General features: G+C 36.8%; 1 protein-coding gene across 7 annotated transcripts in view; it reads right to left on the bottom strand.

The window, feature by feature from the left end:
- Positions 1-10,635, bottom strand: part of Lyst (lysosomal trafficking regulator) — a 162,745-nt gene that overhangs the window by 113,065 nt on the left and 39,045 nt on the right. For all 7 annotated transcript variants that reach the window (XM_050142448.1, XM_050142446.1, XM_050142449.1 and 4 more), the window contains 2 exons: positions 9,922-10,120; positions 196-286 (listed from right to left, as the gene is read on the bottom strand). In XM_050142448.1, the coding sequence (XP_049998405.1) occupies positions 196-286; positions 9,922-10,113 (283 nt within the window). In that variant the 5' untranslated portion in view covers positions 10,114-10,120. The remainder of the gene's footprint in view (positions 1-195; positions 287-9,921; positions 10,121-10,635) is intronic.

Consider the following 10,635-nt stretch of genomic DNA (forward strand, 5'->3'; position numbering starts at 1 on the left):
CATGGACTTTTATATTACTGGAAGAAGAAAAATTGTGCTTTCCTAATGAATTTTTCATACTAGGTATATAATAAATCACCACAATATCTACTACTCTGAAACTGCATTAACCAATCAGGAAGAGGTAGCTTTGCAAATAAACTTCTTTTCCCAAAGGGATATGACAATGCAAGCGATCTGTGAAAAGGGACATACCTGTTGCTTGCTGTTCCTGGACAGGTATCTTCCACACCAAGGGAAGGAGTGACAGAAGAAGTGTCAGGAGTTCTTCTCTACACGTCAGGGCCTGTGTCGGAAGCAAAAGAGTCTTTCATGTTCTAAGGGCACAAGACACATTCACTCCTATTTATCTTGTATTCAACCGAACCAAAAACCATTTTTATCCTTAAAAACAATTACATTTGAAAAACTGAAGATCAAATCATCCTATTTTAAGTCCAAGTCAAACTGTGGATACTTTTGAATTTATAAGATTTCCAACCACAGAAGAATGTAAGATTGTGTGATGGTATTTAGCACATTCTTGCGAACATTCCCACGAAGAGCTATTACTGCTATCATGCACATTGCAAGAATTCATCACCTATGAAAAAACAGACTTGTTACATAAAAATAAAAAACTAAAGCCTTTAAGTTAGTAAAGTAACTTACTAGTAACTTTTCTAGTAACTAACAAGGTTACTAGAAAAAGTAAGTCTTCGTGTAGTTAAATGTAAAACTTAGAAGACAATTTTAAAAAGAGAAAGCAACAATAATAACACATATAAAAATTTATCAGTGAAGAAAATTAAGTATACTGACTGAACACTCTATTCAAGGGACCTGTTGTATTATTCTTTCTGAAATAGACAGTCCATGTTGGTCCCTTTAATTGGTCCATAAAATACATACACACAAACAGAACAACAGAAGGCATGTAGTATCAGTAAGTTTCCCAGTAGGAATCAGAACCCTAGTATGGAAATAGTATTCAGAAAAAAAAATCATCTGAAATGTTGAAGTAGGATTGCAACTAGACAGCTACACCTGGGATACCTGGGACATGTGGTTGAGTATTTAATGAACAGTTAATCCAGGAGTTACTCCTTCTCACAACAATCTTTGAGGAAGGGATCAGGATGACATGAATAGATTTGCTGGGCAGAACTGTGGTAAATGGGAACAGCCAATGTTAGCAGCAAGATCACATGGCCCATATATGAGATGATGACTAAGTAACTTGACAACAAATAAACACAGAGACATATGAGAAACTATATGGTAGAACTGAACTGACTCACAGTTCATTTTCAGTGATGCACAAGGAAGGAAAAGACTCCTCACAGGTCTCTTGTTTAAGTAATGAGGTGGCTGATAACTATTTCCACAAAGAGAGAAAAATCTAAGAGGGGTAATAGGTTAGAGTAAAGACAGACTGCCTTAATTTTTTAAAATTATATTTAGTGTGCATGTGCTGTTAGGCTGAGCAGTGAATACCTTTACCTGATGAGACATTTCATTAACCCAGATTCATTTTTTAGACATATGCAATTTGAGATGCTGGGAAGATGTCTAAATGGAGACAACTTTTAATAGACAGATAATATATAGACTGGGAACTTAAGATATAAAAGTCATCTGGGTGGATACCTAGGACATATGTAAGGTTTTCCAGAGAGCAAGCAGAATAATGAGAGAGAACTGATAACACTGGTATTCGGAGCTCCAAAAGTCTTTAAGGTGGGCAGTGCTGAAGTAAGTCTGTTGAGCAGATTGACAGACAGTTGCAGAGAGAGGCAGAACCAGAGAAACCACAGACGAGAACAGTGAAAGGAAAGGCATTAAACAGGATGAAAGCCATCATTTCTGAACTATAGAAAATGATGGCTGAAAAGCCTTTAGCAACTGAAGGGTGCTGGTAACATTCACAATCACAGCTTTAGTGGAGTGATAATGGAATGAACAGAAAGTCCCTGTTACAGCAGGCTGAAGAGTCAAAGGAATTAAAGTTCCCAGTCTCAAATAAAATAAAAACTTGTTAGCTCATTAATCTTTTGAGTCCTACTAATGTGAGTCTTTAGTGAATTCTAATGGAACAGGCACACTGCCCTGGTAAGTGAGTCCTTGCTCTGTAGCAGTTCACTGACAAATTTCACCGTTATGTGAACAGACATTCCTGCCTTCACCTGCTGCTCAACATGATCTGGAACATCCCTAATACCGTCCTACCATATAAGGCCTAGCTCAGCAATATCTGCTCTGTGAGGCTCACTACCCACCTCTTCCTAAGACAAGTTCTCTAACCCCTCAGGATTTTAATGCCTGTTGTCCCCAGTTCACTATGTAGACAAGCTCTTGAAAGGATGAGATGAGAGCAAGTACAGATCTTTGGGGTTTGACCCTGCTATGCTAAAACAGCAGTCCTAGGTAGGGAGGAGGAATACATTGGCAGCTTAATGCAACAACTCTTCACTTAATACTCAATTGCTCTAACACAACTCGTTATCGAGGAGGCGCTCTCTAACAATGATAACAACAACAATTTTGTTGTTGAATGTGTTTGTGTGTGTGCACGCCATAATGTATGTGTGCATGTTTCTCTCCTTCCACCCCAGAACATGAGTTCTAGGGGTCAAACCCAGCACACTAGGCTTCTATAGCAATCACCTTTACCCACCGAGCCATCTCACTGGCCCTGATTCTATTACTATTTATTTATTTATTTATTTATTTATAGTTTTTCAAGGCAGGGTTTATCTGTGTAACAACCCTAGCTGTCCTAGAACTAGCTCTGAAGACCAGGCTAGCCTCAAATTCACAGAGGTATGCCTGTCTCTGCCACCTGAGTGCTGGATTGAAGGTTGTGCCACCACCACCCAGCTCTATTACTTTTAAAGTACCATATATTCCTATTTTTTTTAATCCTTTCTGGTTTTCAGAGAAACTTCACATGTAATTCTGTCTTTGAGACCCATAAATAATTTTTTTTATTTGTAGGCACTCTGGAAAAGTAGGGCTTAGTTATTCCAAATAAATCCCCCTAGTTTTATCTCCCCAAATCCAAAGTATGCATAATAGTTACAGTACCTAGAAATGAGGTTGTTCCCTCATGACAGATCCACACACACCACATCAAGCAATACAGGCCATGTACAGAACCATTCTCTGGTTTTCTAATGACCTGATATTTAGAAATGAAACTATATCGTACCTTCCCTTGATACTTACTATTTTGTCTTCATTTCTAAAAGAGAAAAAGGTTAGATCATGCCTTTAAAATTTTCCCCTACAATAACAAATAATGAAATCATTCTCACTGAGGTGTCACTTTCTCAGCTCAGTTCAAGAAACACGTTACAAGTGCTTGGCAAATACCAGGCACAGTTCTTTTTATGCTAGGCATCCAGGAGTGGTAGTGGCTGGAGGAAAAGGAAGGACTGGTGAGTCAGGGAAAGGCTGAGATCCCAGCTCAGACACATTTCTAGGAGGCTCAAAGGTAGGCATCAGTGGGGACCTGGTCATGGAATGTTTGACATATCAAGGAACATGGACTATAGCTAGAAAGTAATTCAGAGTTGCTGAAGTTACCAATGGTATTACAAATGAATGTCTTTGCATACTAACTAAATTTAATTTTACAAATGTAAAAACATAATATGATACCAGCATGTGAACACACTGCTAGTCTTCATTTCTTCTCTAAGAATTTATTCTATTGTATGTGTATGATACATCTAAAAAAGTTTCTTCATTGGGACTATCTGATCTTTTTTCCATTCCAACTGAATAGCTACAGAGCTAAAGAAAACATGTAAGTCTGTACTGGCTTTTTTTAAGCTTTGCTAAAAAGATTTCCTATTGATTGTTTTTATTTCTGTACACATCGCTTTGAGTATAGTTTTTTTTTTTTTTGAGACAGTGTTTCACTGCAGCTATTGAGCCTGTCCTGGAACTAGTTCTTGTAGATCAGGCTGGCCTCAAACTCACAGATATCTGCCTGCCTCTGCCTACAAGTGCTGGGATTAAAGGCATGCGCCACCACTGCCTGGCTTTCACATCACTTTGAAAAACAGTATTTTTACTTCTCCATTTATATATCATTATGTTTTGTTTGCTTGTTTGCTTTATACAGGGCTTTACTACGGCAGTCCAGACTGGTTTCAAACTCACTATGTAGCACAGATAACCTTGAACTCATAGTGATCCTTCTATATTTGTATTCCATGTGCTAGAACTATAGGTATGTGCTATCACCCTCAAAACTGTCATTACAATTTAAAATTCCACTTAACTAATGCATTTCTTTAAAAGCAAGATATTGCCAGGCATAAATACACATGTCTTTAATGCCAAGACTTGGAAAGCAGAGGCAGGAGAATCTCTGAATTCAAGGCCAGCCTAGACTATATAGCAAGTTCCAGGACAGCTAGGACTAACTACATAGAGACACCTGTCTCAAAAGAAAAAACAAAACAAAACAAAACAAAAAAAAACCTCAGTAAGAGTACAGAAAAGTCTGTCTCAAAATCAGTTTTATATATAATGGCTTTAGTAATATAGAGGTAATTCCACTAAGATTCATATGAAACCCACATTCCAAAGAAAGTTATACTTTTAAGAAAACTATGAGAGGAGAGAAAAAAGAGTAAAGGAATATGGGGGAATATATTCAACATACAATATATACTTGTATGAAAAAAAAATTTTTAGAGGATGGAAATACTACCAGCTTCACCTAAAAGTGTGAAGGAAGGCAAAAAATGAAGAAGTCTCTGTTCCCCAACCCTAGTTAAAAAAAAAATTAATCTGTTCTTAGTGCATGAAGCCAAGAGTCCTGGAGACCAAGAATTAATGAACTACTCATGTAGAATAAAAATATTTCACGCCCTCAGAATGAGTGGAAACCTATAAACCCAATCAGGCCCTACCTTGTGTGTGTGTGTGTGTGTGTGTGTGTGTGTGTGTGTGAGAGAGAGAGAGAGAGAGAGAGAGAGAGAGAGAGAGAGAGAGAGAGAGAGTAACAAAAACTTAAATTTGTCATCAGTAACCATTAAAAAGAAGCTCTCTGCCATTTAAAAAGAATAGCTTACTTAATAGATTAAAATGGTTACATGTAATAAAATATGTGCATGCTAACAAAGACTTCTATCTCTAATACATGAAGATCTGGATAGATGACAAAGAAAAAATTAGACTTTCAAAACGGAACAAGCTAGACATTCACAAAAGAAGATACAATATTCCTCCTTCCCCATAGTTTCACTTTCTGTGGTTTTAGTTATCGACAGTCACTACAGTGTAAAAAAAAATCAAGAAATAACTCATAAAATGTAAATGACTTTTATTAAAGTACATTGCCATATTGTTCTAGTTTATCAATTATTACTTATCTTGTACTGTGTCCAACTTATAAATTACACCTCACCACATATATTTATATACAGGATATGAAAATATACATGGTTTAGTACTACGTACCACATCCAGTATCATAGCACATATCTCTTGCAGAAATGGAGTGATCATTATGTGTGTATACACATATATATTCATTTCATATATATACATTTATAACCATATATATATATAATTCTTTATATTAGATATTGGTAAAACAAAAAGGGTTCACAGTGGATGAAGAAGGACGTAAATCACCTCATCCCCCAAATACTCAAGAAATGCCCCTACTTCATATAAAAACTACAGTCCACTCTGTAATATGCATTTTGTGTCTATTCTGATTCCATCTTTAAAGAAGGTGTTTTGTTCAATTAATTTCCCTTAAAGACTCAAATCGTCATTTTCCACTAACCAAAATAATCAAATATAGATAAACTATTTTTAAAATGGCTATTTGTCTGCACTCCAAAGACAACATCTAGTTCCCTACTATCAATGTTATAAATATTCCAAAGAGTGACTAGGGAGAAAGAAGGGATAAAAAAAATTATTGCATAGGGAAAACATTATTGCAATTAAAGTTCAAGTAGTTTTAGTCATTTAGCTACATATTAAACACTGTTTCACAAAGGGACCTATCTTTTTGCAATCCAACAGACTTAAATACAGCATAATTTGATAATAAACCAAGAGTTTGGCCTTAAAAATGACACATAATGGGCAGTGGTGGTACACATCTTTAATACCAGCACTCCGGAGGCAGAGGCAGGTGAATCTCTGAGTTCAAGGCCATCCTGGTCTATAGAATGAGTTCTAGGACAGCCAGTGTTATACAGAGAAACCCTGTCTCAAAAAAAAAAAAAAAAGTCCCAAACAACAACAACAAAAAAAGATAAATAACTTGAAAAGAATGACTAAAAAAGTATGGATATGGTCAATGAGCATATAAGAAAAGGCCTTTGGTTGTTAGTTAAATACAAATAAAACTATGCAGCTGGAGAGATAACTCAGTAGTTAGAAGCACTAGCTACTCTTCCAGAGTACCCGGGTTCAATACCCAGCCCCACATGGCTGCTCACAACCATCTGTCACTATAGTGACAGCTGATCTGATGCCCTCTCTGGTCCCTGTGGGTGCCAGGTATATACATGGTGCACAGACATGCATGTAGGCAAAACATCCATACACACAAAATAAAGTAATTTAAACAAACTATAAATTACCATTTCAAATTCATTTAGAATCTTTAATCCTAAAACCTGGCAAAACATTACTTGAAAAACTATTACTGCTGTTATGACTTGGATGATTTTAGACATTTTAATAATACATTAAAGGATATTTCATGGATTATAAGGAAAAATAAAATCAGCAGCCACAAAAAGCAGATTAGTGGTAGCTTAGGGCTAGGAGGAGGGTGGAAGAGGATGGCTAGATTACAGGTTTCCTTTTGAGATAATGAGGGTGTTATAAAATTGGCTATAGTGATGGTGCACATATTTCTGAGTATCCTAAACACATCTGAATTTTGCATATGAAATAAATATTATAATATATGAACTAAATCTCCATAACAGAGTTAGTTGAAAAGCTAGAGATTTTGATTAGGATTATATTGGAAGGTATAGGTCAATCTGGAGAAAACATGTATCTTTACAGTACTGATTCTTTGAACACAGGAAAATTTAATCATTTTCCACTTAATTATATATCCTTTAGGTTCTTATAATAATGTTTTATAGAATTCTAAGCAGAAGTTTTATATATTTTATTAGATTTTAGGTAAGTGCAATATATTTCTGGTGCTTTTTATATAGTATCTTTAAAAAGAAAAGTTGAATGTGATGTTACATACCTATACTCCTAGTACCCAGGAAACTGAGGCAGGAGGATTAACAGTTCTATGCTGGCCTGAGCTATAGAATGAGTTCTAACACATCGAGGATAACAAAGCAAAACCTTGTTTCCAATAACATAAGGGTGGTAAGGGAAGAAGGAAAAGAAGCGTATGAGCAGAAAGAGAAAAAAGTATAATATAAAAAACTGAATGTATACAAGCTAAAAGATTATTTCACTCTACAATTTGCATGTTCCCTAAATATAACTCATATTAAACGTTTAAAACTGCATTCTGATCTTTACTGAAAGCATAAACTCTTTTTCTGAACTATAATCCTATGTTTCTACTAATAAGCAGGATAATCTCATGCCATTAGAGTCAAAAGCTGTGGTGATTCACTATTAAGAAAGTATTTCTTACATTCTACAAGATTAGAACTTTTGCTGAACCTCACAACCAAAGTAAGTAATACACCTTGAGGTCACCTAAGACTTAACACTGGGTCAGGACATGTAAATGGAGACTGCTTTTTGGTTTCCCAGCCACCCAGACCTGAATAATCACACAGAAACTATATTAAATTACAACACTGTTTGGCCTATTAGCTCAGGATTCTTATTAACTAACTCTTACTTCTTAAATTAAGCCATTTCTATTATTCTGTTGCCATGAGGTTGTGGCCTATCAGTAAGGTTCCAGCATCTGCCTCCTTTGGTGTCTTTTGGCATCTCTTTGACTCTACCTACTCCCTCTATGTATCTCTGTAGGATTTCTCATCTAGCTTTATTCTGACCTGCCACAGGCCAAAACAGATTCTTTATTAACCAATGGTAATAAAACGTATTCACAGTATACAGAGGGGAATCCTATATCAAGGACATAGTGGTGCATGTCTTTATCCCAGCACTTGGGAGGCAGAGGCAGGTAAGCCTTGGCAAGTTCAAGAACAGCTTGCTCTATACAGTAAGTTCCTGAACAGTCACAGCTACACAGGGAGACCCTGTCTCAAAAACACCAAAAAGGACTTAAAATTGCTATTCTACTGTATATTCAAACGGTTTACCTGCCTTTAAGAGAATAATTTAACAATCAACTTTACTTGCTATGGATTTCCCATGTAATCAACTTTTATAAGCTAAACTATTGCATAACTGTAATCTTAAATTGTGCACTTTTCCAAGAATGCTCTAATAATCATTTGCTGTAGGCAGAAAAAAATAGAGGTTGAAAGCAATCTTATAAAATGGATAGATACCCAGTTTCTCAGAAAATTGGAATCAATATACCTCAAGATCCTGCTATATCACTCTTGGGCATATATCCAAAGGATGCTCCATCATACCACAAGGACACTTGCTTAACTATGTTCATTGCAGCTTTATTTGTAATAGCCAGACTCTGGAAACAACCCAGATAACCAAGGAATGGATAAAGAAAATGTGGTACATTGACACAAGGAAGTAAGTATTAGTAAACTGTTAAAAAAAAAATTACATCATGAAATTTGTAGGCAAAAACTGGAAAAAAAAATCATCCTGAGTGAGGTAACCCAGACCCAGAAAGACAAATATGGTGTGTACTCACTCATAAGTGGATATTAGCTGTAAAGGAAAGGATAACCTCGCTACAATCCACAGACCCAGGGAGGCTAGCTAACAAGGAGAGCTCAAGGCAGGGATACTGTCCTTTATCTGGGTCAGTTGAGGTTAACTGGACTCTATACCTGATCCCTTGTAAAACTCTGCTAAAGATTTCTGTAAAGTATCTCTCACTCTTTCCCCATGTGATACCTTCTGTGCTGTTCAATAAAGACAGAACAAAACCCTTTGTCAGGGATAGTCAAACAGAGTTATACACAGATACAGGGACAGATTTATAGGGCAAACTTTAAGCACCATAGATTCAGACTCATGCAGTAGAAAGAGAGGGGATGAAAGATGTAGGGAGCATGAAGTAGAGAATTCAAATCTGGCCTTGATTTTGGTTAAATGACACCAAGGGGAGTGCTAATATTTCTTTCTTTATGTAATAACAATATATTATTGGTGACTTGGAGATTATTACTGAAGTATTCAAACCAACTGCAAAAAGCACATATATAAAACTTCTTTAGAAAAAAAGGTCACTTTTTAAAATTCTAAGATATTTCAGACAGTTTAAAAAGTATCCAAATAAATTTTATTTCCACTTATGTGGCTAAATTTTATGTTGGAATAATGTGAAAAATAGTGTTTGGTCAGAAGCATCACCCCAGCTACCTAACACCCCTTTATACAAAAAGTCTGGATTGTTTGCCTGGGGGCTTCACCCCAACTCCTGGCATAAGACCCCTCCCCAGGGAGGGTCATGAAAGCCTGCCAAACAGTAACCCCTCCCCAGGGAAGGTCAAGACCACTCCTACAGGCTATTTAGACTGCCCCCCCAGAGAATGAACATGTGGTCTCTGGGTTTTGTGTGGTCTCCCCTATTCTCTCTTCCCCTCTCCATGCTTTCCCAGGACCACCCGGGAGCATTCCATTAATCTTTTAATTCGGTTTAATTTGGTCTTTATTGGAATTATTTGTGTCAGCAGAGAGGCTCATCTTAAGAAATACCTAACAGATAGAACTTTAACTCAAAGAGATTCTCAGAAAGTATAGAATCTACAAGTTACTAACTGATGACCAGGACTAACAGACTGATTAACACTTGTTTGACATTACCTGGTCAATGATAGAATTTAGCTTGGTAAGTAACAGAAATCCTCGACCATGGACAAGGTACTGTCCAAGTGTTGCCATGTGTGTCTCCTCTTCTTCTTCTTCCCTGGCCTCCACTCTCTGGACCACTGCATTGCAGAGCTGGTTGACATCGATCAGAAATTCACGTGCCAATGAGTTACTGTCAGTACTCATGACAGAGCTATAAAATGAAAAGAATATAAAAGTTTTTAAATGAATATAAATTTACCTTTAAATGTATGTGATTTGTAGAGTGACTTAAGATTGTTACATATCATTCCCTAGCTCTCTATTACTCTCAGGCAGAGTTCTGACCTCATTAGGTAAAGCCTACATGGCAGTACTAGTCCAGGGTTTGAAACCTTGGCACAGATAGGCAGGCATAAAGTGACACCGCTTGAGAGAAGGCACAGGTGAGCAGTGATAGTTAAGGGAGGTTCTGACTTTCTCTCTTACATAGACTAAACAATTGCTTTGCATATTTAAAACAGATAAATGGCTCTTTTAAAAATATAAACTGAAGCCGGGCGATGGTGGCGCATGCCTTTAATCCCAGACTCGGGAGGCAGAGGCAGGCGGATCTCTGTGAGTTCGAGACCAGCCTGGTCTACAGAGCTAGTGCCAGGACAGGCTCCAAAGCCACAGAAAAACCCTGTCTCGAAAAACAAAAACAAAATATATACATATATATGTATA

This window comes from Alexandromys fortis, unplaced genomic scaffold (assembly GCF_014885135.2).
Source record: "Alexandromys fortis isolate MF-2015 unplaced genomic scaffold, M_Fortis_MF-2015_v1.1 scaffold_5, whole genome shotgun sequence".
Classification (NCBI taxonomy): Eukaryota; Metazoa; Chordata; class Mammalia; order Rodentia; family Cricetidae; genus Alexandromys; species Alexandromys fortis.